This window comes from Podarcis bocagei, assembly GCF_964188305.1.
Source record: "Podarcis bocagei genome assembly, chromosome: 17".
NCBI classification, from domain to species: Eukaryota; Metazoa; Chordata; class Lepidosauria; order Squamata; family Lacertidae; genus Podarcis; species Podarcis bocagei.
Genome location: NC_138143.1, coordinates 11,888,387 through 11,914,198, shown reverse-complemented (window position 1 = coordinate 11,914,198; position 25,812 = coordinate 11,888,387). Strand labels below are relative to the sequence as shown.

Sequence of the window (25,812 nt, the reverse complement as noted above, 5' to 3'; positions counted from 1 at the left end):
GCTTGGCTGGGTGAGCTTTGGCAGGGGCAGGGAATGAGAGCCGCGAGGCGGGCGCTGCGGACGGAGGCGCTGCCCGCCGAGCTCGCAGGCAGCCAGGCAGGCAGACGGCGAGAGCCCCACGCTGGGCGGCCTCTCCTCGCCGCCGCCGCCCCGCCTCTCGCCGCCCGACTCGCCCGCCTCCCTCCAGGCAACATCTCGCGGCACACCAGGCAACATCTCGCGGCACACTAGTGTGCCGCGGAACAGTGGTTGGGAAACACTGGTTTAGACCACAGTGCCACCCGCATCCCATTATAACACCATAGTCACTCCTTAATGAGCTGGTACATTCCTTGGCGGTGGTCAGTAGACTTTCCTCAAACATAGCTGCTTAAATAGAAATGCTCAGTGTGACACACAGATGAGCTCCACTTTCTTTTTGGGGTGTTTGTGTGCATAAGAATATGCTTCTCATTTTCACTGAGACAGAAAACGGCTTCAAGAGATTATGCTGAAGCCAAATACATCTGCCAAGCTGCTTGGTCCATCTTCTGCCCCCATACAGGTTAAAAAAGTAGGTTTTATGCTGGAAAGGGAATCTTAGATGCAGAGGAAGGAGAAGCACAGCTGAAGAACGCAGGGTCACCGCTGCTGTTGTCACCAGAGCCCAGAGCCCCCGTTCTTGGCATCAGATGTCCTAGACCTCGCTCACTTCCTAGCAAGGCAAACAAACAGAAGTTTAAATCCAGAAACACTCCAAAAGAATGGCACCTTCTATCTGGATTCAAAACTGGATGCTGCAGACTGCAAACTGGGAAAGAGAGGAATCTCCATGGTCCTTGCAGCCTAGATTTTGTGGAGCCCAGATTTTGCTTTAGGATGCTGCAATGTTGCGCAGCATCCTGAAAATTTTTTGCAGTTAGGTGTGTATGCCTCTCCATGTGACTCTCTCAAGAAGTGTGTGCTGTCCGAGAACATTTGCATTTATTTATTTAATATCCCACCCTTCCTCCCAGAGGGGCCCTGGGCAGTATATAAGAGGCCAGCTGAATTAAGCCAAAGGCCCATCTAGCCCAGAACTCTTTTCACAGTGGCCAACCAGGCGCATACAGGAATCCTGCAAGCCAAATCTGCTCACAAGAGTATTCTCTCCAACTACAACCAGCAACTGGCATTCAGAGGTGGGCTGCCTCCGATAGTGGAAGTAGAACACCGCAGTGGCGGCTGGTGAAAGGTAAAAAGGTAAAGGACCCCTGGACGGTTAAGTCCAGTCAAAGGTGACTATGGGTTTTGCGGTGTTCATCTCGCTTTCAGGCCGAGGGAGCCGGCGTTTGTCCACAGACAGCTTTCTGGGTCATGTGGCCAGCAGGACTAAACCGCTTCTGGCGCAATGGGACACCGTGAGGGAAACCAGAGTGCATGGAAATGCCGTTTACCTTCCCACCACAGCAGTACCTATTTATCTACTTGCACTGGCGTGCTTTCGAGCTGCTAGGTTGGCAGGAGCAATTGATAGCCACACCTTCCACAAATTTGTCCCCAGAGTTCCTTAGCCACTGCTGGCATTTCCTGTGCGCAGGGTGTAGCAGGGCAGCCTTGGGTCCCCAGGGGCTGCTGGACTACAACTCCCATCATCCCTAGCTACCAGGACTAGGGATGATGGGAGTTGTAGTCCAACAACGTCTGGGGACCCAAGGTTGAGAAAGGCTGCAACAGGGCATGGCAGCAGATTGGCAGTAGGGGGAAGCATACTCTCCAACGTTTTCTCACCCAAATCCAGAGCATACCCCACCCTGCTGCCACCACACCCCACCCGCTGCAGTCACCCCACCCCACAGTGTTGTTCATGTTGTTGTCTGTTGAGGGAAGGCAACTGACTAATTTACATGTATGCAAGTGAAGGATCAGTATTAACTATCTTAGCTGGACCAAAAGAGCAGCCTGCCTGATGGACCAGTTTGCCTGGCATAGGAACAGTTGGAAAATATTATGCAAGCCACTGCAGATACCAGTTTCTTCTCAGTAAGAGCTTATGCCACAACAGATATGTTCATTAGTCTTTAAGGTACCCCAGAATTCACTATTGCTTTTGATCCTGGAAAGTTATTCTCAATTTCCCAGTGTTTTTGGAAGGCAGAGCAAAACACTTGGTTGCAGGCACTTAAAGAAAGTCTGAGGATATGCGATCCAAATGCTACTGTTTTCAGCAGAATAAAAACAAAAACTGTTCTTTTTGTCTCAAACATGCAAATTGCAGGCAATGGCGTTATTTTTGAAGGTTAAGTCACCCAGGTTTTATTCATCTCCTTCCAGTCTTGCCACAGTCCCAAAGCTGAAGAACTCTCAAAGTTCATCCTTGTTGTTCCTACTTTTCCCAAATCCAAAAATCATTCCAGAAATGGATGAAATCGGCAACATCTTCCCCACCTCCACATGACCCAAGTTCCGAATGTGTGATTGGCAGTGGAAGAGAACTTAGAAAGGTGAAGATGGAACTTTGTGATGGCAAGGACGAGGAGACTCTGGCCAAAAACGGTCGATGAACTCTGTTTCTGTTGATGATCTGAGAGGAACAACTTGCAGTGTATGGATGTCAGGGAGGAAGATTATCAGAGAGATCCTGAGCCGTGTGATCAAGTGAAAGGTCATTCTGATCCTCTAAAAGTACAAAAATCTGGCTTTTCCACAGAGCAGCGGGATGAAAGTCTTGTACCTGTAGCTGACGAGATCCAAGCACCGTTGTTCTCTATAGCTTCCTGGTCTGTTTTCTTGCGAGATAAAAATGCCAAGATGGAGATAAATTAAGGAGACAAACAAGACTAGAATGGAGAGAGCTAAACCATGGGGATGAGCTCTACATAACAGCCAAATCACCATTAAATTTCTCTCTCTCGTGATACGTTGGATGCCATAACATATATCCTTGCTACCCAGCTCTTTTTGTGACTGCCTTAGGGTTATTCCTAGCCATGGAGAGACTGCTTTATAATAGCCCACAGAACTCTCTGGTCTCAATTCCTAAAAGCAACTAGATTCCAACTTCTGGCTCCCATGTTAACAACTTACCATTGTAATAGTGTACACGGAGTTATCAAAGGATGCCTCTGCGGAAAAAGCAGCGTGAACAAGGTTACTTGATAACTGAATAAATTATAGTTACACAAATGTCTTAACATCTAAAAGCAACCAAACAGCACTTGTAATATCTTCTTTTCATTGATCATGTGGGATCGCACAGAATCAAGGAAGTTATGACATGCAGTGGTAAGATTATCAACACCAACTCTAATTCTTTTTCAGTGAACTGATGGGTGTAATCTTTGTTTTTTAAGTGAAAAAAAGGGAAAGGGGGTGGAAAGCATTCAGTACAAATGAATTAAAAAGTTATTCTGCTACTTTACTTTCTGTCCCTCCCTTCTCTCTGGACCTTTCCACTGTCAGCACAGCAACATAACATAGGAACAAGGTTTCTCTTACAGTAGTCTAAAGGTAAAGGGACCCCTGACCATTAGGTCCAGTCGTGGCCAACTCTGGGGTTGCAGTGCTCATCTCACTTTATTGGCCGAGGGAGCCGGCGTACAGCTTCCGGGTCATGTGGCCAGCATGACTAAGCCGTTTCTGGCGAACCAGAGCAGCGCACGGAAACACCGTTTACCTTCCCGCCGGAGCAGTACCTATTTATCTACTTGCACTTTGACGTGCTTTTCATAGAATCATAGAATCATAGAATCATAGAGTTGGAAGAGACCACAAGGGCCATCGAGTCCAACCCCCTGCCAAGCAGGAAACACCATCAGAGCACTCCTGACATATGGTTGTCAAGCCTCTGCTTAAAGACCTCCAAAGTAGGAGACTCCACCACACTCCTTGGCAGCAAATTCCACTGTCGAACAGCTCTTACTGTCAGGAAGTTCTTCCTAATGTTTAGGTGGAATCTTCTTTCTTGTAGTTTGGATCCATTGCTCCGTGTCCGCTTCTCTGGAGCAGCAGAAAACAACCTTTCTCCCTCCTCTATGTGACATCCTTTTATATATTTGAACATGGCTATCATATCACCCCTTAACCTCCTCTTCTCCAGGCTAAACATGCCCAGCTCCCTTAGCCGTTCCTCATAAGGCATCGTTTCCAGGCCTTTGACCATTTTGGTTGCCCTCCTCTGGACACGTTCCAGTTTGTCAGTGTCCTTCTTGAATTGTGGTGCCCAGAACTGGACACAGTACTCCAGGTGAGGTCTGACCAGAGCAGAATACAGTGGCACTATTACTTCCCTTGATCTAGATGCTATACTCCTATTGATGCAGCCCAGAATTGCATTGGCTTTTTTAGCTGCCGCGTCACACTGTTGGCTCATGTCAAGTTTGTGGTCAACCAAGACTCCTAGATCCTTTTCACATGTACTGCTCTCAAGCCAGGTGTCCCCCATCTTGTATTTGTGCCTCTCATTTTTTTTGCCCAAGTGCAATACTTTACATTTCTCCCTGTTAAAATTCATCTTGTTTGTTTTGGCCCAGTTCTCTAATCTGTCAAGGTCGTTTTGAAGTGTGATCCTGTCCTCTGGGGTGTTAGCCACCCCTCCCAGTTTGGTGTCATCTGCAAATTTGATCAGGATGCCTTTGAGTCCATCATCCAAGTCGTTGATAAAGATGTTGAATAAGACCGGGCCCAAGACAGAACCCTGTGGCACCCCACTAGTCACTCTTCTCCAGGATGAAGAGGAACCATTGATGAGCACTCTTTGGGTTCGATCAGTCAGCCAGTTACAAATCCACTGAGTGGTAGCATAGTCAAGACCGCATTTTACCAGCTTCTTTACAAGAATATCATGGGGCACCTTGTCAAATGCCTTGCTGAAATCAAGGTATGCTACATCCACTGCGTTCCCTTCATCTACCAGGCTTGTAATTCTGTCAAAAAACGAGATCAGGTTAGTCTGACATGACTTATTTTTCAGAAATCCATGCTGACTATTGGTGATCACAGCATTCCTTTCTAGGTGCGCACAGACTGTTTGCTTAATGATCTGCTCCAGAATCTTCCCTGGTATTGATGTCAGACTGACTGGGCGGTAATTATTTGGGTCCTCTCTTTTCCCCTTTTTGAAAATAGGGACAACATTTGCCCTCCTCCAGTCTGCCGGGACTTCGCCTGTTCTCCAGGAATTCTCAAAGATGACTGCCAGTGGTTCTGAGATCACATCTGCCAGTTCTTTTAATACTCTTGGATGCAGTTCATCTGGCCCTGGAGACTTGAATACATCTAAACTGGCCAAGTATTCTTGTACTATCTCCTTAGTTATTCTGGGCTGTGTTTCCTTTGCTGAATCATTTGCTCCAAATTCTTCGGGTCGGGCATTGTTTTCCTTATCGGAGAAGACTGAGGCAAAGAAGGCATTGAGGAGTTCAGCCCTTTCTGTGTCCCCTGTTTGCATTTCACCATCTTCTCCTCTGAGTGACCCCACTGTTTCTTTGTTCTTCCTTTTGCTACGAACATACCCATAGAAGCCTTTTTTGTTGCTTTTAACCTCTCTAGCAAGCCTGAGTTCATTCTGTGCTTTAGCTTTTCTGACTTTGTGTCTACACGTGCTGGCTATTTGTTTGAATTCCTCTTTGGTGGTTTCCCCCCTTTTCCATTTTTTGTACACATCCTTTTTTAATCTTAACTCAGTTAAAAGTTCTTTAGATAGCCACCCTGGCTTCTTTAGGCACCTTCCATGTTTCCGTCTCATTGGTATTGCCTGACGTTGTGCTTTTAGTATCTCCCTCTTAACAAACTCCCAGCCATCATGAACTCCCTTTCCTTTTAGTATTACTGTCCATGGGATCTCACCCAGCACTTCCCTAAGTTTTATGAAGTCGGCTTTCTTAAAGTCAAGAAATTGAGTCCTAGTATGCTTGGCTGCTCCTTTCCGCTGTATAGTAAACTTCAGAAGAGCATGATCACTCGCGCCTAATGATCCTTCCACTTCTACCCCACTAACCAGATCATCAACATTGGTTAGGACCAGATCTAAAATGGCTGTTCCTCTTGTTGCTTCTCCCACTTTCTGGACAATGAAGTTGTCTGCAAGGCCAGTGAGGAATCTGTTTGACCTTATGCTCTTGGCTGAGCTTGACTTTTGAACTGCTTGGTTGGCAGGACTGGGACCGAGCACCCCATTGCAGGGATTCGAATCGCCGACCTTCTGATCGGCAAGTCCTAGGCTCTGTGGTTTAACCCACAGCGCCACCCGCGTCCCTACAGTAGTCTAGAGAAGCCAATAATAGGAATGGAACATAGTATGTAATATGCCCGCATCTCCCCTGTTTGTAGAGTATGGCTTTGGGCTGGAGAGAACTTGTTTTGCTAAGGCAAAGCTTTCTTTTTTCTGGGCACTGGGCCATCAACATGAACAGTAGTCCTTTCCTCCTCTGTTCCTGGCTTTGTCTGCTTTTAACTGGGCCAGACTCATTTTTCACCTGTATTTCTTCAGTTCCTGATGTAAACCATCACTTGCAAAATCTGGGTTGTGATGCGAAGTGAATGGGCTCCTCTCTTTTGCGTGCCAATGAATATAAAGTTGCACAGCCCTGCTCAGGAATAAGAACACAACAGATATCCTTGACCCCATTGCTGGGTCTTGTCCCAAGCTCAGTATTCAGGTGGTATTTGTGACCACTGATCTTTCTAGGATGATGCTTCACCTGCCTCTGATACACAAATGCAAACAGAAGCAGCCACGGAAAATGTGCAGTCACATGTCCTTGGCACTTACATTTAACATACCTGTGGTGGGGTAGCTTGATTCTGTCCAGCAGGAGTCCAGTACCCTAAGCAAATAAATATATATATAACTAACGGGAATATTTTGCAATTCTGCAGTACTTGTTAGCTCTCCCAAAGAAAGCTACTGAGAGTTACTGCCTACATTAGTTTCCCACCTGGCTAATTTATCCTAATTTATCAGGTTTGATTTATCCTTTCAGGCACAAGGACAAGACCCCGTTTCCTGGGTCTGTTGTATAGACAAGTGGATTTCAACTAGAGCAAGCTCTGCCCTCTGCTGCATGGAGTATGGTGAGCACTATAAGCAAGGCTGCTTGTTCGCTCTTTGTTAGGCTGTGGGTGAACATATCAGACAACACAGCGATTCTCCAAACAGCTCTTGTTTATTCACAGGTCAGAACAGAACTGAACTGAAGGGTTCAGTCAGCCTGCTTATATAGAGCTCCAGTACAACGTAACTGTAACAACTTTCTGTAACTATCCAATCACTGAACGTCACTTTCGATCCCTTATTTGCATATGTGGACCTGAACTATCTACAGTATCCCCCTGCTGGGCCAGGGTGAGAACTTCAGTACATAACACCCTTCACACTTTCTAGGACAAGCATTTAATATAACCCCTTTGTGTTCCATGTTGCTTTTCTATTGTGCCTGGATAGCTCAGTTAGAGCGTGGTGCTGATAATGCCAAGGTTGCAGGTTCAATCCCTGGAGACAGCTCCATATTCCTGCATTGCAGGGGGTTGGATTAGATGATACTCAGGGTCCCTTCCAACTCTACGATTCTTTGATAGTCACCCCTTAGCTGGGGAAAACTTTCTTCAAGCAAGCCCCTCAGGAGAAACATCCACAAGGGGAAAAGCTACTCTCTGCCTCTGCCCCAATAATTCCCTACTCCAGCCAGGCACAGGTCTGCCCCACTGCACCCCCCGACTTTCAGGACACATCGGAAATATTTCACCTCGACCAGAGTTTTTTGAAACTGCATAAATGGGGGTGAGCTCCTCTCACCTTTGCTTCTTTCTTCTCTCTTTAACTAGTAAAATGGGAAGAAACAAGAGGGAAGCATCAGAAAAGGAAATGCACTCCTGACATTATTAGGCATTCTGAGGGTACAAAGTCCCTACTGCTTGTGCAGTGGCGTAGCGTGGGTTGTCAGCACCCGGGGCAAGGCAAGTAATTTGCGCCCCCTAACCCGTGGATTTTAGCAGGGGGCAGAGAGCTGCGAGTGCGAACGCCCCCCCCCCCAGATGTTGCGCCCGGTGCGGCCGGCCCCCCCTGCACCCCCCACGCTACGCCACTGTGCTTGTGTCCAGTTGAGGGCTGCAAATTTAACAACAACAACTACAACTACAACAACTTTATATGCCCCCTATCTGACTGGGTTGCCCCAGCCACTTTGGGCAGCTCCAAACAGAAAATAGTCAAAGCACAATACAACATCACACACTAAAAACTTCCCTGAACAGGGCTGCCTTCAGATGTCTTTTAAAAATCACCTAGCTGTTTATCTGTTTGACATCAGCTGAGAGGGCGTTCCACAGAGTGGGTGCAACCACCCCAAAGGCCCTCTGCCTGGTTCCCTGTAACTCCGCTTCTTGCAGTGAGGGAACCACCAGAAGGCCCTCGGAGCTGGACCTCAATGTCTGGGATGGCCGGTGGGGGTGGAGATGCATGCCACACTTATGGCATACATCACCCAGCTTGTGACCCTAAATTTCCTGCCTTTTACCCCCATGCATAACAATGGCTTCTCTTACCACTCTGCAGATACCTGGGCACACATTGCTCTGTCCTTGCGGCCCCCTTCATTGCCAGCTCTAGGCCTTATTCCCAACAGAGATCCGGGAGTTTCAAGTGCATGCACCCAGCGAGAGGGGTTGTTGATGTGTGCAGCAGCCATGCTTCCCTGCCATCCGCACACGCTTTGGCAATCCACTTCACACACTGGCCAGATGTGGAAATGGCAAGGTGTGGGGATGGGGGCATTTTTACTTTGACAAGGATTAACTAACCGGATACATAGCTGTCAACTTTTCCCTTTTCGTGCGAGGAATTCTATTCGGAATAAGGGAATTTCCCTTTAAAAAAGGGAAATGTTGACAGCTATGAACCGGAACTGTGTCAGCAATATGAATACTAAGGTGAAACTACTCAGACGTAGCGTGTGGTGAAATTTTTCATAGGAGAACAGATAGGGCCTCAGGCACCAGCTTGCAAGGGCAATGGGGCGGGTGGAGAAATGTCACACATGCGAGCATCTTTCCAGGCTTTGGGAAGGAGGAGCCACGCCTCTGACAGGATGCTGAAGACCTCATGCCTCCTTCCCAAAATCAGTCAGGCTGTGGGAAGGTGGCAGGAGGGCTCTTCGACCCTGTCTGGAGCATCATGCCTCCCTCCCTAAGCAAGGTAGAATCTTCCCAGGCTTCGGGAAGGAGGCACCAGACTTTAAGACTGAAATACTCTAATTTACCAGGAACATTTGTGGGACCGGCCTAGTCTGCCACGTTCACCATAGGACCCTTTAGCATTTCTGAGGCACTGCTTTCCATAATCGGCTGGAAGTGGCTTTAAAATGGTGTTTCTACATGGCAATTAATAATAGAACTTTATTATTTAGTAATGCTTAGCCCCATGGCCAGAACACTGCTATAATATTTACTCAGAAGTAAGTCCCATTTAGAAAAGGTCCTCTTCAGTTTTCCCTTTAACTAGAAGCTTCCTCTTTGCGTCTTCTGTCCCTATAATAGCCCAGTTCAGCTAAATTGTTCCTTAATTAGTCAGTTCCTGTTCGCTGCTGGAGTGGGGGCTAATTACTGGTCTCCGCTCTGCAGCTAAAGTTTTTTTTAAATTTTAATTTGTTTTTAATTGAAACAAATATGGGAAAATACACAATAAAGAAAAAAAGATGCAAAAAGAAGTATTCACATATTCTACACACATACACAGACAAGGTAGCAGTGTTGGTCCATAAGAAAAAAACCTCAGAAATCTATAGTTGGATGATATCTTTATTGGGACCAACCAAAATGTCACAATCTTGTGGCAAGCTTTTAACCAGGAGAGATATTACAGGAAGCAAGGGATGAGGAGGATGATACTAATATTCATTTTCTTTTTAAACACACAGTTGCAATTAGATGAAACAGTGTTTTTTTAAAAAATGAGTTATTTCTTTGGCTGCAAAGAGGAAACCAGTAATTAAAATATTCTGCCTCTCTGCATAAAAACAGTAACTGATTAATTCAAGGCCAATCTCAATGTGAATGGGAAGGAACTAATTACAGAGGTTACAAGGAGGAAACTTCTAATTAAAGACACAGTAGCCCTAGAAAGCCATAATAGTGCTGTTCCTGCTCATATTGTATATTATTACTAAAGAAAAACATTGATCTGCAGTGGGCTGATAATGATGTAATCTGGATTTTCTATTTAAGAAAGTAATTATCTTTCAGAGCAGAGAGAATATAAATCTTTCAGATATTTTACAGCTAAAGCTTGTCTAGTAGTATAACCCCCTCATCCAGTTTTCCATCACTGTCGCGTATCGTGCACTCACGGTTAGGGACTGTTTTGGCAAAATCTTTGTCGTCAAGTAAGATACCAATAGGCCACAAAGTGAAGCAGGGTCTGTAAGAAAGCCCTAGAGGTCTCCAACCTAGGCTACGCATCATCCTTATTGGCCAGTGCCCTTAAACAGGAAGATTAGACATATTCATTTTCTGAATTCCACATACAGCGTCTCAATGCAACTGCAGCCACCAGCAGGATCACAGCCAGGAGCAGTACTCCAACCACACTCAGGACAACGGGGAGAACCCAGAATGGACCTGGAAAAGGAGGCCGCAAGTCAGCTACAGTTAATGCAAGAGAACAAAGCAAGAAAATACAAGTCTACTTTTCTGGAGTGTGGAGCAGTGGGTGGGTGTGTACTTGTCCTCTTTCTCTCCCCTATCCTGCCCCACATAGGCTCCAAAAGGCCTTTTGGCTGCACTTCCATGCATCTTTCCCCAAACATTTCCCCAGCGGCCCTCTGACACGTTTCCCAAACGCACACTGCTTATCTTCCCTTTAGCGCCTACCTTTTGAATCAGATCTCGGCTGAGCTGTTGGAGGGAAAGTGGTCAAGCTGGATGCTGAAACAAAAAGAAAAAGAAGAGATGGCCAGGCAGTTTTTCCTTTTTGAATGTATAAATGTAAAAGAAAAAGTGGTTTGCTAAAATCAGTCATCTCCCCACCCTTACAAGAGCCAAACATGGTCTCCAGGAACAAAAAAAGGGTGCTTCCAGATAATTAAAAGATCCAGTTTTTCTGTGGGCACATTTGGTACATCAACGTCTACATATTCTGGCTTTTTTTCGGTCATGGATTGCAATGATCTCAGGCAGGCAAGCAAGCCCCGATAAGAAGTAATGAGTCTCCGGCAGTTTTATGTATGTTTATTTACAAAAAAACACATACAGAGCATGGCTTCTCGCCTGCTCACATTGATGATAGTTGGTCAGTCTGAATCTCTGCCCCTCCCACAGCAGGAAGGATGTCAAACTTCCCCTCTTGCCCTTCTGTTGTCTTCTGATCATATCCAGTCTCCTAGAACAGGGACTAAGAGGCTGGCCTTCCCCCTCCCCGCTTTCACTTGACACAGTCTCAGTCCTTTGCTTATCTGCTGATTGCCTAGCAACACTCTGGCTGCCTCCTAACTCCCCTGCTTCTTGAGAGCTAACACTGTCTTCTTCTGGAAGGGGCGGGGTCGAACTGTCCCTTCTCGGCTCTGTCAGACAGCTCTCATCTGCAGAGTCTGTCTCTCTCTCACTTAGCTCAATTTCTGAGCCTGACTCTTCCCCTGCGCTCTGGTGAGCCACGTTGCTGACATGGGTATTGATTGCTATTCCACTGCTCTTGAGTCACACCAGTGGGCAGAGCTTGACAGAAAGTCTCCAGGTTGTGTTTTCCTGCCCATCCCCAAAGTCACTCCACCCTGGACCTGCACTACCAATTAAAATTTATACAAAATTTATACATACACTGTTGTGGTGCAATGGTTCAAGTGTTGATCTAGGACCCATTCAGCCACAAAGCTCACTGGGTTTCATAGATCAGTTTAATCTTTCTTTACAGCTTGTTTATGTTTCCTTTCTGTCCCACCACCTTCCAGGGAGAGAAATCATGATCCTCTGCATACTATCTAGACTGCCCAGCACTTCTAAGAATACCAGGACAGGGTTTATTTGTTTTTAAGAGGAGGGCTTAGGAAATGAATCAGTGGTGGTCCCTTTTAGTGCTCCAACAGCTTTCCAAGTTTGTCAGGTGCTAATTGCAGGCCCTGACCAATATTGTGAAAACCCTGCCAGAGCAAGGGATATCCCTACCAAGGTATAGCTCAGTTGGTAGAGCATGAGACTCTTAATCTCTGGGTCATGGTTTTGAGACCATGAGTGAAAGATTCCTGCATCACAGGGGGTTGGACTAGATGACCTTTATGGTCACTTCCAACTCCATGAGTCTGTGATTCTGTGAACATATTCTCAACCTTTTCCCTATAGCAATGGTTCTCCAAGGTTGTGGCACACAACACTGATGTGGCAGAAGAGGATGGCAAGTGTGGTGGGAAAGATTCCAGGATAATCAAAGAAGCATTTTAACATTTCAGTGCAGTATAGTAACCAGGCATGTCCAAAGGCTGTTTCAGGGGCTGGTCAGTTTAATCCGGCCTATCGCAGTTTATTTCCTGGGGTAAAATCCTAAAAAACCTCAACAACTTCAATCCTAAAAGCACAACTTTGGCTGGCCCTCACGGCCCTTCACCTCATCAAATCTGGCCCTCTTTGAAAAAAGTTTGGACACCACTGGAACATATTTTTATTTATTTTAGTTGTGTTCTGTGTTATAAATCAAGCATTGCTAGGAATTGTCGTCCCCCCCCAAGTGTAATTCATTCATATATATGTTTGTTGTGGCGCGAGCAAATTTTTATTTTGAAAGTGTGACCCAGAGGGGGTGAAATTTGGGAACCTCTGCCCTAGAATCCAAAAGTCAAGACTCTACCCATACTATGTAGACCAGGGCTTTCCAACCTTTTCATGCCGATGACACTTTTTAGAAATGCTTCATTCAGTTCTCCTAGCAAACCGGAGGTTAAACTAACCCCTTTCCAGCCCCGGGAGGAGCACAGGGAGCGTTCACACAACACACCTAAACACTGCAGCTGACACACTAAAGCTCTGGCATAGCCTCTACAATGGGGTATGATGCGGATCATGGCTTGCAAGCAGTGCGGGTGCAACCAATCACCCAAAATGAGCTCATCAAGCTTTGGTAGCACTCACCTTCCACTGTAATCTCAAGGAGGTTGCTAAACTCAGACGGTTTCAATGCACTTCCATTGTAGATGCCAAACTGGCACTTGTACTGCCCTCCATCACTAAGAGTGATGTTCTCCAGAAGGAAAATAACTTGGTGCTGTGCTTCTGCGGCATGCACAACCTGCAGCGGCTCCCCATGGCTCACCTTGAACAAATAAAACAAGGCATCCTTGTACTGCCTGGGTGCCAAACAAGCAATCTTAATGGAGTCTCCTTCGTTGAGTGTCTCGGAAAGCACATCCAGAAAAATAAGTGGAGAGGGAAGAAGGCTGGAAGCCACCCAAGAGCCTGAAACAGCACAATGGAAAGAGTGAGGTTTTAATAATAATAATAATAATAATAATAATAATAATAATAATAATAATAATAATAATAATAAAGTTTCATCAGTAACGAGGTGGTACTTTCAAAAGGCACAGCCAAGCGATTGTACAAGTAGGAATCTGCTGAAGCAATGCTAGCCTTTTCTACAGCAGATGTGGTATAGATTGTCTTGTCTTGATCAGTTTTTGTGAGCTCTCAAATCATGGAAAAAAAGAAAAAACAGGCATAAGCATTATGGTCAAATTTTCAGAAAATTCAGAGCTGGTGTCTAAGTACTGGGTGGGTGGGGTGGGGTGTTCTTTGGGTGCTTTCAGACTGGCTGTCTAGTTAAGGCTGTTTCCACCTTGGGCAATTACTGTGGAATAACCAGCATTTTTGGGTCGTGGGTGGTGCTGTGGGTTAAACCACAGAGCCTAGGATTTGCCGATCAGAAGGTCGGTGGTTCGAATCCCTGTGATGGGGTGAGCTCCTGTTGCTTGGTCCCTACTCCTGCCAACCTAGCAGTTCGAAAGCACGTCAAAGTGCAAGTAGATAAATACCGTATTTTTTGCACCATAACACTCACTTTTTCCCTCCTAGAAAGTAAGGGGAAATGTCTGTGCGTGTTATGGAGTGAATGCCTGCGGGTGGCGGGGGAGATCTGCTGCAGTCGTGAGCAGAGGATCCATGGTTCCCCTTCCTTCCCTCCTCCGTGGTTACAAAGCATGGATCCACATGGATCCTCAGGATTTTTGCACTGGGCTACTCCAAACTCACTGTCAGATCACATGTCTGTGGCCACAGCATGAACCACAAAAATCATATATCCACTATTTCGTTTAGAATATTTTTTTTCTTGTTTTCCTCCTCTAAAAACTACGTGCGTGTTATGGTCTGGTGCGTGTTATAGAGCGAAAAATACGGTAGTTACCGCTCTGACGGGAAGGTAAACAGCGTTCCCGTGTGCTGCTCTGGTTTGCCAGAAACGGCTTAGTCATGCTGGCCACGTGACCCGGAAGCTCATCATCATCAACCTTTTATTCGACCGTCAGTCAGAAAAAAGTACATTTGTCAAAACACAGTTAAAAGCTCCAAGAAGATTTTAGAACTTAGCCAACACTAAAATGGGCTAAACAGATAGCCCCGTGTCAATACAGTCAATTATAGTCTTGCGACGCTTAAAAGCTAAAAAAAGAAATTTGGCCACCAAGGAAGGTATAGCTCTAGTGCCGTTATTCAGCAAGTGTAAAACCTGGTTTTCTCCGCATAGGAAGCTAGATTGACATAGGAGTGGGTCTATAAAGTTGTGTCTAAGCTCTGCATAAGAAGGGCAAGTCAAGAGGATGTGTTCGGTGGACTCAACCACACCCATGGCACAATGACAGGTTCTCTGGGCGTATGGTACTCCCCTGTACCTTCCCCACAATATCGCAGAGTCAAGGACATTTAATCTAGCCGCTGTAAGAAGTCTACGGTATTCCACATGGTGAATTTCTGCAAGGTAGGGGGCTGGTATGGTCCGATAAATCTGGTCCCCTAGGAACATCCCTGGTTTTACCTGGCTATGTCCTCTTGTCTGGCAATGTCACTCAGTCTCCGGGACATCACAGCTCTAGCTTGATTGTACGTCATAGACTCAAAGTAAAGGTGAGACAATCCGCAGGATTGACCCGGAAGCTGTATGCCGGCTCCCTCGGCCAATAAAGCGAGATGAATGCCGCAACCCTAGAGTCAGCCATGACTGGACCTAATGGTCAGGGGTACCTTTACCTAACCACCATTTTAAGAGGACATAAGATAATGATCAAAACACCCTGCCTCAATATTTTTCCTGTCAAGCTTATGTTGTCACCCTGCCTCCAAGCTCAGAAAACCCAATATTCATGTATTGATACAAACCTCTTACTTTTCCCTTCTTGTTCAGATTCTTTCACTTTATCTGTCCACTGAAAATTTTCAATAAAATATCAATGTTTGGAATTGCCTGCCACTCGAGCCTTTCTCCTACCCTTTGCTCTGAATGCTGCAACTTCTCCTTTCCAACAATTACCACATCAGAGGGGCCTGTGCTTGCCCTCCTTTTCTGCTCAGGTCTGCAAGTTAGAGAAGCAGTACAGCAAACCAATAGACCCCACCTGGAGTCCTGCATCCAGTTCTGGGCACCACAATTTAAGCAGGATGTTGTCATGCTGGAATGTGTGCAGAGGACAGCGACCAAGATGGCGAAGGGCCTGGAAACCAAGCCTTATGAGAAACGGTTGAGGGAGTGGGTATGTTTAGCCTGGATGAGAGAAGACTGAGAGAAAATAGGACAGCCATTTTCAAGGACTGTCACATGGAGGATGGAGCAAGCTTTCTTTCTCCTGCTCCACATGGTAAGACTGGAACCCATAGCTTCAAGTTACAAGAAAGGAGATTCTGACCAAACATCAGGAAGAACTTTCTGGTGGTAAGAGCTGTTTGACAGTGGAAGGCGGTGGGCTCTCCTTCATTGGAGGTTTTTAAGGACAGGTTGGATGGCCATCTGTCAGGGATGCTTTAACTGAGATTCCTGCATTACAGGGGGTTGGAATAGGTGACCCACAGAGCCTAGGACTTGCCGATCAGAAGGTTGGCGGTTCTAATCCCCACGATGGGGTGAGCTCCCGTTGCTCAGTCCCTGCTCCTGCCAACCTAGTACAGTGGTACCTCAGGTTACATACGCTTCAGGTTACAGACTCTGCTAACCCAGAAATAGTGCTTCAGGTTAAGAACTTTGCTTCAGGATGAGAACAGAAATCATGCTCTGGTGGCGCGGCAGCGTCAGGAGGCCCCATTAGTTAAAGTGGTGCTTCAGGTTAAGAACAGTTTCAGGTTAAGAACGGACCTCCGGAATGAATTAAGTACTTAACCCGAGGTACCACTGTAGTTTGAAAGCACGTCAAAGTGCAAGTAGATAAATAGGTACCGCTCTGGCGGGAAGGTAAACGGCGTTTCCGTGCACTGCTCTGGTTCACCAGAAGCGGCTTAGTCATGCTGGTCACATGACCCGGAAGCTGTATGCTGGCTCCATCGGCCAGTAAAGTGAGATGAGCGCTGCAACCCCAGAGTCGTTCGCGACTGGACCTAACGGTCAGGGGTCCCTTTACCTTTAGGGTCCCTTCCAATTCTACAATTATATGATTCTAACCATTCTATAATGTAACTGCACAGCAGAATTCGTTCAGCTCCGCCACAAAATTGGCTACGTATGATGTTGTTGGGCCCCTGGGGGCCAATTCATATTTATTCCCCTTACGTTGCGAATGCCACAGAGCAGAATTCACACTATGCTTGCAAGCTTCTCGGCTTCTGAAATGAGCAGTGAACCTACTTTGCCCTGCTTGTGCTTCTAACGTCGTTTTAAGAACCTATCCAAATTTTGGCCTTAGGGAAAAGCCTTCCCTAAGGCTTTTTAATATTTATAAAATGCTTTAGTTATTTAGAAAGCTTTTTAAAAATAAAAGAAAAAGTACTGATGTTATGCATTAATGCTTGGGCAAAACATTATCATCAAAATTATATAAACAGGATTCAGCTGTAATATATAAACAAGAATCATATGAAACATGATAGAGATGGTAATGTTTGGTTTTGTGCTCTTGCACACACACCTTACAAAATTCCCTGAAAGTGTGCAACAGGGCACTATCCAAAACTGAATATTATAGAACACTATCAAAAATTCCAGCCTGCTTTGTTTACTTATGACCGCTTTCCTTGTCAGATATGAATTTGTTATTTAGGCCACAATTGTGACTACCCATGTCTTCGCGTAGCCCCGTTCCCTCTTCTAATCTCTCTTTTTTTAAAAAAATTGAGCATTGCAGGCTGTTTAACATCAAAGAATGTTTCCTCACCTTCAGCCTTCCTCTTTGTAACGGGTCTTCTTAGAATACCATCCAATGGTTTAGTAAGGCCAAAGCCTACTCCAAAAGTCAACCCCTCAGTGTAACATTGACAGTAAGTTGCCTACCGTACAAACTAACACCTGGTTAGTTTTCCCTTCCTTCATCCCCCCCCCCCCTTTGGAGTAGCCGTCAGAAAGTCCTTGCACAAAAGAAGGCGTAAAAAAATAGCAGAAAACAAACATACCAGCTAGCAGAAGAAAGAGAATTTTCATATCCATGGTTTTGTGGAGCATTTTGTATCTTTTGTAAACAGAGATGGAAAAAGCCAACTGTTCATTGCAAATTCCTTGCAAGATGTGAAGGAACAAAAAAAGAGAAGACAATTTGCTTAATGTGGAGTTTCGCCACTTAGGGAGGAAATTGCAATCTGTCCAAAGTTACAAGACCTTTCAACTTCCTGTTGCGAATATGACTTTATTGTTTCCCTCTCAGATCCATTGCCATAACAAATGAACAATCACTGGTTGCTTTGTAACTACTGTAAGAGCTTCCCTATTGTAAAGAGTGTCCTGTCTAGCCCTGCAGAACCCAGAGTGCTCCCTGTGACAATGAAACAGGGTGCCATGGGCAGAGATCCAGCAGTGTTTAGAATACGCAACCATACCTCCCATGTGGCATTAATGACAGGATTTGTAAGTGAAAAGACAATGGGAAGGCTTTCCCCATTTGCCTCCCTTACAGCAGAGGAATATTTCAGGTCATTGGGAGAGTCAAAATTACTTCAGGATTGCTCTCCTGTACTATTTCAGACACATATATATTTAGATATTTGTGCATTTATGAATATTTGTGTGGGTTAAACCACAGAGCCTAGGACTTGCCGATCAGAAGGTCGGCGGTCAAATCCCCATGACGGGGTGAGCTCTCGTTGTTCAGTCCCAGCTCCTGCCAACCTAGCAGTTCGAAAGGACACCAGTGCAAGTAGATAAATAGGTACTGCTCTGGCAGGAAGGTACCGGTAAATGGTGTTTCCGTGCACTGCTCTGGTTCGCCAGAAGCGGCTTAGTCATGCTGGCCACATGACCTGGAAGCTGTACGCTGGCTCCCTTGGCCAATAAAGCGAGATGAGTGCCGCAACCCCAGAGTCATCCGCGACTGGACCTAACGGTCAGGGGTACCTTTACCTTTATTCTGTATTTGAGACCTCTGAATTCTTCTAACACCCGGAACCAAGGAGATAAGTAACCATCTGAAGGCAGCCCTGTATAGGGAAGTTGTTTTAATGTTTTATTATGTCTTTATATATGTTGGAAGCCACTCATAGAATGGCTGGAGCAGGCCAGTCAGATGGTTGGGGTATAACAACAACAATGTATAGAATAAGAGAACAAGGAGAACATACATTTAAAGAAGATTGGGAAATGTTTATTGAATATGTGGGTGAAAATTGTGCACATTTAAAAACGCTGGCATTATTCAAGATAAATTCAACAGTGTAGATAAGTTTTGATGGATGTAAGAATGGAATACTGAATGGTTTAGCTTATGTAAAATATGCAGGGATTTGTGGTATGTAAATTGAACCACGGAAAGAGAAGAATGGAAGTCATTGATTTAAGGTTGTTTAAATGAATATTCTAAAATGTAAAACAGAAAATAATAATAATAAAAATTTAGCAGAGAGAGAGAGAGAGAGAGAGAGAGAGAAAGAAAGAAAGAAAGAAAGAAAGAACGTCCCTATTCAATGTTGGAGGATATGCCTGAGGACATGGCCCCTTGTTGGGTCTCTTGCCCCCGTGGCCAGTTAGGGGAACCAATTCTGCAATGGGCCAAGGACCCCGGAAATATTTTTGTAGGAGGATGGACTCCATGCAGCGGATAACAGGAGCCACGCTGCCTCCTTTACGCGCGGCTTCCTGCCCGCCGAGTTTGTCTGATCAGCCGCTTCGGGTTGCCCTGAGCAAGACAAAGCGACGGACAAATCGAATAACGAATAAGCAGAAGGGAGAGAGAAAGAAAAATGCGGCCCCGGGCCCCGTCGGAGCGCGAGGCTGCGGCTGCTCTGTGCGCGCCCTCCGGCGCCGACGTCCCGCCCGAGCGCGGCCGCCTCTTCCTCTCCAAGGAGGCGGCCCGGCCCCGCTCTCCTTCCGGCGCCAGGAAGGACCCCGACGATGGCGGCGGCCGCGGCCCTTGCGCTCGGGCTGCCGCTGCTGCTCCTGGGGGCGCCCCGAGGGGTCCCCGGCCAGGCCCACCCGCCGCCGCCGCCCGCCCCGCAGGACGCCGAGTTCACCTTCCTGCTGCCGGCCGGGCGCCGGGAGTGCTTCTACCAGGGCGCGCCGGGCAACGGCTCCATGGAGCTGGAGTACCAGGTGAGGCTGGGTAGGGGTCCGCAATCCGGCCCCCAAACCAGGCGCATCGGGATTGGAGGGGGGGGCAACAGGCCCTCTTCTTCCTGCTCAGCCCCTGGTGGTGGAGGCAGAGGGGAGCGGGGGGTAGACTGCCCCCGAAGGTGGAGCTCCCCCTTGGCTACCGCGACGGAGACTGTGCGCGCACAGCGCTGCCCTTTGCTCCGCATCCAGGAGGACGTTAGTCGCGATCCGTATCGCTTTCTTAGGAAACGCTGCTTTTTTATGCACTTCCCCTACACGCTCCCCCGCGCCACCACCAAACCATCTTTGATCCGAATTGGGTGGGAATGAATGACCTGGCTGCGTTTTAAGCCGGCAGAGCCATGGAGCCTTTAGTATTGCGTTCTGTGTGGATTTATCAGCAGCCAGATGACTGGCATGTTTGTTCTTCAGAGGGGAAATGGTACTTAGTACAACAAAACCCTGTAACTTTTCGAGACAGTTTGAGCAGCCAATGTATCTGACAGATCCCTCTTAAAAGCCGTTTGCCATTGCCTTGCCAAGTTTTTATTGTTTCCTTAACTTTTATTTAATTAATTAATATGTTTAATTTCATAATGTGAAGATCTAAGGATGTTAATGTTTAAGTTAAATTTTATAAGAACTGTGATTTGGAAAACCGTTAAAAGGACATGCAATGAAATTCAACCAAGGGGAAGCGAGGAAGTCACTTAACAATGTTAATAAGTGTAATTTTTAATAAGGCTATGATTTATGTTTGTTTGTCTTATGTGTTTGTTTGTTTATAATGTTGTGAAGTTTTTATTGTTTCCTTCCTAGTTGCCCAGTGTAGTTACCCTAAGAACAGTCTTGCAAATCGGGCTGGGTTTTAAAAAAGTTGCTCAGCCCCAACACGTTGCCTGATATTTAAATACTGCAAAAATGTGTAGCCATTTGCCACTTCTCTTGTATCATTGGTGGCTTTTCTGGGCATAGTAGCTCTTTCCATCATCCAACTCTTGCTATTGCCATTTAGGTTATTGGTGGAGCAGGCCTGGACGTTGACTTCTCCTTGGAAAGCCCTTCAGGCACATTGCTGGTTGATGAATACCGGAGATCCGATGGGGTTCACACGTGAGTCATGCTGCTTTTATGCTTTGGAGCGAAGGATACTTCAGTGGCACTGAGTGGGGAGGGCCAGAGGGGCAGTGGCTCTGGGTGCATTTTGCTCCTTGCCTCCCTGCCAGCCCTGTGCCGCTGCTTGGCTCTGGTGGGCAGTGGGGGTCACTCCAGCACCATCAGCAGCGAAGGCTGGAAGTGGGCTCCGTTCACCCTCCCCGCCCCCAGGCGCACATACCCACAGGGATACTCACGAGAAGTCCATTGCTTGCCCATGGTCAAGGTGCTTTTACAAGTAGCAAAAGTATGAAGAGTTTGTGTATCTGTGGGTTTTTTTTTAATGCACTTTGGTCAGTCCAGCTGTGATCATCAATAGTCAGCATGGATTTCTGAAAAATAAGTCATGTCAGACTAACCTGATCTCGTTTTTTGACAGAATTACAAGCCTGGTAGATGAAGGGAACGCAGTGGATGTAGCCTACCTTGATTTCAGCAAGGCATTTGACATATATATATATCTGCCTTCATCACGCAGCCCTTCGCTCATCCTCTTTTTGGTATCTTTCAGCATTGAGCCCACGGAGGGAGGGGATTACAAGCTGTGCTTTGACAACTCCTTCAGCACTATTTCGGAGAAGTTGGTGTTCTTTGAACTGATCTTTGACAGCGCCCAGGAAGATGAGGACTTGAACAATTGGGCAGAAGTGGCCGAACCAGAAGAGATGCTCGACATAAAGATAGAAGACATTAAGGTGGGCAAAGAGGCTGTAGGAGAAATGCCTAGTGCTGAGATGTGGTGGAGTTAGGCAGAATAACAGTGGACCAGAATAACAAAAGAGACCAGGATAGCTCCAGTCTCCTGCAACCATGCACAGAGTAACATTGCCAGACAAAGCAGATGGGGTCAGCCAATAGCAGATGGGGTCAGCTGCTGCCTGGGCTTCCAGGTATTTAGCTGATGCAGGAGGAATGCTCCACAATGGGAGCCTAACAATTAGTTCCTTTCCTGGATCTTCACTCCCCTTTTCCAAATGCCCCATGCCTGATGGGGATGGGTGGGAAAGAGCCCCTGCTTTTCTGAAGCTCTGGCCAAAGCCCTGCAAATCAACCCAAGTCCTATGGGTGGAATGGATCTTCCCATCATTACTGTCAATATGTGGCTAGTGGCTTAATAAATTAGGATGTTCACATTTGTGGCTTTGCCCCTAAGAGACCTACCATTTAGGCTTTGCTGAAGAGGTGAACATGGTGATTGACACACTTGTGTGGATTAGTGTCTGTTTGTGTGTGTAACTTTGTATTAATGTAGCATTCTTATATGTAACACTGTAGTTTCGTGATGTTTTTTAAAAAATTATCTGTTGTGCCTTCAGTTTTTTTGTACACCACATAGATACATTTTTGATATATTAAGCAGTATAGAAATTAAATAATCCATCAACTACATAAGGTACATAAATTTGAAATAGACTCATGAGTAATTTTGGGTTAATACTAGAGGTAGTTGTTAATCAAAGCCCTTCCACTGTGTTCCAGAAATTGTGTTCAGAAAGCAGCTCCCTGTTGTTTCGACCCATTTATTTTATTTTACAACATTACCTATATAACACAAATCTTTTCAGCTCCCCGAGATAAAAACCAGAGGGTGACTTGGTTCAAGGAAGACTCCTGATTAATGTTAACAGTGAAAGTTGGTCAACTAGCCAATTTCAAGTCAATAAGGTTACAAAGCTGACTTGTTTAACTGAGCAGTATTTGTTTTAAACCAGGAATCTTGGTTGTTGTTGTTTTTTTAAAAAAGGTATATCTAACAGAATTCCTCCTCAGCTGCACATCAGGGGAAAATGCTGTGTCCAACTCATGGTGCGCAGGGTGTGGTCCGAAGGCACATGATGTGCAATCACCCTGCTGAAGCTAAGCAGCTCTGGGTCTCATTGTTGGTAGCAGCAGTACTTGCCAGGCACTTTGGTACACATGGACTTTGAGACCAGAAATGCAGACAACAGATGTCTTCTTGTTACTGCCTTTGTGGCTTAGTACTCCAGTTAAAGAAGAAAATGAAACTAGCTGTAACTCTTAATAGGTTTTGGCAATCATTGCAAACCTGCATTTTCACTGCTTTGGAACAGTGCATACGGGGGAGCTGGCAAAGGCAACAGAAGGAGTAATTTTTTAATCCAGCCAGGAATTTTTTTTTCTTTTTCTTTTTTATTGAGATTTCGGTTACACAACGAACAAGGTTTTTCAATATCTTAACAGATAAATTATTTGAGTCAGTATAAAGAGAAGGTACAGATCTGTAAGGAATATCTCTGGGGTTGTGGTGTATGAATGCACAGTGATTCTTCATGGCCTTTTAATGGATGTTGAAATACTCGTGCTTGACTTCTGATGGTCACGATGAATTTTTTTTGGCTAACAATAATAGACATGGTGCCTGATCATTTGTTGGGTGAAGAATCTGACTCCATGTGATTTGAATTTGATTGGCTACAATGGTTTCCTTTTCCCCAAAACACATCTTTGCCCCAAACACATCTGTTCTCCTTTGTTCTCACCACTATAGGAATCTATTGAAACCATGAAGAGCCGCTTGGAGAGAAGCATTCAGATGCAGGCACTGCTGCGAGCCTTTGAAGCTCGAGACCGCAATTTACAGGAAAGCAACCTGAGCCGAGTCAACTTCTGGTCAGCTGTCAATCTCACTGTGCTCCTGGTGGTGTCATTTCTCCAGGTGTACATGTTGAAAAGCCTCTTTGAGGACAAGAGGAGAGTCTGGACGTAGCAGGAGGAGAAATGGCACCCCCTTTTTACCTGTACGGGGCAGGTATCCAGAAGAATGCCAGCTCCCATATTGCCAAAGCTCAGTACTGTCCCAAGTGTAGCTGCCATTTCTGTCATGAGTCTCTTTTCAGAAGGGGTTAAAATATCACAGCCAAGGTAAGGGAGGGATTTGGGGTGGGGATTGAACACCCCCACATCTTATGTGATGGTGGCAACCTGTCGAAATTGAGAGCAGGATGAGGGAGTGCAAGAATTGGAGTTGTTAGGCAGTACACAACAAGCAAAAACAGCTGTTCATACATTTCAATAGCTCCTCTGTTTACAACGAAGGGCAGGTGCTTCTCAATGTACTACAGCTTGCAGCAGAGTTTGCCTCTTGGCCTTAAAACTTTGATATTCTGCATCAGACTTCATCAACATGTGCCTTAGCAAAAGTCGCTGGTCTGGCTGGAAGCAGCAACACCCTGGCCACTTTTGCTGTTGAGAGGCTCCTAGCCTCTGCTTTTTCCATGGAATCTCCATGCCCTAAGAAGCCCCACAATACTTAAGGGCGTTAAGAAAACTCTCCTAGTGGAATTGGTAATCTTTACCACCCAGGCTTCTGCATTTGATTTTCCTCAGGCATGACTACATGAGGAGTATTGTCACTGCTAAGGACTCCCATGGTCAGCAATCTGCAAAGGTGAAAAGGCCTGGTTTTGCACTCATTAGGTGCTAGCGATCTAGCATTCCAATTTTCAGCAGAAAGCAAGCAGAATGTGGTTGACTTTATTCCCTTGGGAGGAAATTATTGCCTTTCCAAGACCCAGCTCTTCAAGTATCTTTAAATGTTAGGAACTGTGAACAAGTAAACTCCTGATTATAGAAGGCTGACCTGCAGAGCACATGAGCTCTTGAATACATCTGGTGGAATTCTTCTCTGTTTATCTTCTGCTCAGGACTTGAGCACCTTGGGAATTCCTTACTGGATTTAGGATATGAGAAATTTCACAAGTATAATTTGGGCCTAAATTACACAATGGTGGCAGATTAGTGTTAAATGCTGTGATTGAAGCACATTTGCATTTAAAGTGGGCACTGTGTGGGGCATCTTCTCTTCTTCCTGCCACAGGTACGCCAGCAGACTGCTCAGCTCTGATATCACTGGTGAGACAGGCTGGGAGAGGGCTGTGCAGAACAAGTGGGCAAAGGAAGAATTTAGCACTGCCCTGGCAGTTTACTTTGTGCCCTCACTATAGACATTATTGAGGGACTTCTGAAATACACTCCTGGTACTTTCACTGGAGATTAAAGTTGAACGTTCAAGAGTAATTGATACCCCCAACCCCAAAATAGCCTTTCAGATGGGCTGCTGCATTTCACTTCACATTCTTAGAACGTTAAAATTTCCCTGGATGTGGCAGTGCATTAGCCCGAGCTAACTGTTCAACGCTATTCCACTGGCTGCTCTTCAGAGCAGGATGCTGCCAGTTCCCATAGCTGCATCCCAGATCAGCTGGATTCTGGCGGCAAGAAACAGCTGTGTGTACGCTCACACTATAAAAAGACTTTGTTTGGGCTTCCTGATGTCAGAGAATGCCTGGCATAACAATGGGAGGCTGCCAGTGTTCACCCCTTTTCTAAGATTGTGTAGGCCATTGTCTTGTGGTTCAATAAATGGTCTTTGAATTGGAGCTTGTCCTCTCCTGCATCTGTCATTGGTCTTGGGTTACAAGAAGATTGGTAACATACTTTTCCTTTTGAGAGTGCTTCTTGTCTAGAGGTAGTAAGCACAGGAAGATGGCCCTGAACCATAACTGTCAACTTTTCCCTTTTCTTGCGAGGAATAAGGGAATTTCCCTTAAAAAAGGGAAACGTTGACAGATATTGCCCTGAACCCTTCCCACTTTTCATGTCATTTAAACTGTGATGCCAAACCACTCAGCCCATTTTATTCTCCTGCCCCAAGCATCTCAGATTCCAAAGCATTTTGATGTCTTGCAGCACACCTACTGGTGGGAACGTCACTACAGGAGCAAATGTATTATTTTTCTCTCATTCTTCAGGTTGCAATACAAAATCCATAGCATGAAATTTGAACGCTCATGTACAAAAACCTCCTCCGAGCAGCACCAGCAGGATTGTGAAAGGTGCTTAAAGAGGGCCCGTCTCCAACTCTTTTAATATATGCCACCAGTTATTGAAGTAAGCCTCAAAGAGGCATGAGCAAGGCCACAAGATGATCCCTCTAGCAAGGGAGTTGGGGCCAGATACTTCACAAGTCAAAACAAGTCAAGGAGAAGGTG

General features: G+C 45.8%; 2 protein-coding genes across 5 annotated transcripts; one reads left to right on the top strand and one right to left on the bottom strand.

Moving 5' to 3' along the window:
- Positions 1-266: 266 nt before the first annotated feature.
- On the bottom strand, positions 267-18,082 carry LOC308576910 (protein HIDE1). Of its 4 annotated transcripts, none has more exons than XM_081177001.1 (8): positions 17,521-18,081; positions 13,069-13,392; positions 10,825-10,878; positions 10,480-10,572; positions 7,754-7,778; positions 6,742-6,785; positions 3,046-3,083; positions 267-694 (listed from the first exon to the last, which is right to left on the bottom strand). In XM_081177001.1, the coding sequence occupies exons 1-8, from the start codon at positions 17,567-17,569 to the stop codon at positions 677-679; spliced, it is 645 nt and encodes a 214-aa protein (XP_081033127.1). In that variant the 5' UTR covers positions 17,570-18,081; the 3' UTR covers positions 267-676. The 4 variants fall into 4 exon arrangements, with proteins under 4 accessions (XP_081033127.1, XP_081033125.1, XP_081033126.1 ...); XM_081176999.1 differs by lacking the exon at positions 267-694 and adding an exon at positions 2,246-2,747 and having other exon boundaries at positions 17,521-18,082; XM_081177002.1 differs by lacking the exon at positions 267-694 and adding an exon at positions 2,619-2,747 and having other exon boundaries at positions 6,731-6,785.
- A 1,350-nt stretch (positions 18,083-19,432) lies between these two features.
- Positions 19,433-25,200, top strand: TMED1 (transmembrane p24 trafficking protein 1). Its single transcript, XM_081177021.1, has 4 exons — positions 19,433-19,645; positions 20,661-20,758; positions 21,312-21,495; positions 23,310-25,200. The coding sequence occupies exons 1-4, from the start codon at positions 19,448-19,450 to the stop codon at positions 23,526-23,528; spliced, it is 699 nt and encodes a 232-aa protein (XP_081033147.1). The 5' UTR covers positions 19,433-19,447; the 3' UTR covers positions 23,529-25,200.
- The last annotated feature ends 612 nt before the right edge of the window (positions 25,201-25,812 follow it).

Bases quoted from the DNA above. Each gene is read 5' to 3' on its own strand.
- LOC308576910 (XM_081176999.1), bottom strand. From the start codon at position 17,569: ATGCTCCACAAAACCATGGATATGAAAATTCTCTTTCTTCTGCTAGCT. The intron at 7,779-10,479 runs GTATGTGGAATT...CCATTTTACTAG, and splicing joins TGCAGTTGCATTGAGACGCT to TTAAAGAGAGAAGAAAGAAG. The intron at 3,084-6,741 runs GTATGTTAAATG...CTTTTTCCGCAG, and splicing joins ATCAAGCTACCCCACCACAG to AGGCATCCTTTGATAACTCC.
- TMED1 (XM_081177021.1), top strand. From the start codon at position 19,448: ATGGCGGCGGCCGCGGCCCTTGCGCTCGGGCTGCCGCTGCTGCTCCTG. The intron at 20,759-21,311 runs GTGAGTCATGCT...GGTATCTTTCAG, and splicing joins AGATCCGATGGGGTTCACAC to CATTGAGCCCACGGAGGGAG. The intron at 21,496-23,309 runs GTGGGCAAAGAG...TCACCACTATAG, and splicing joins TAAAGATAGAAGACATTAAG to GAATCTATTGAAACCATGAA.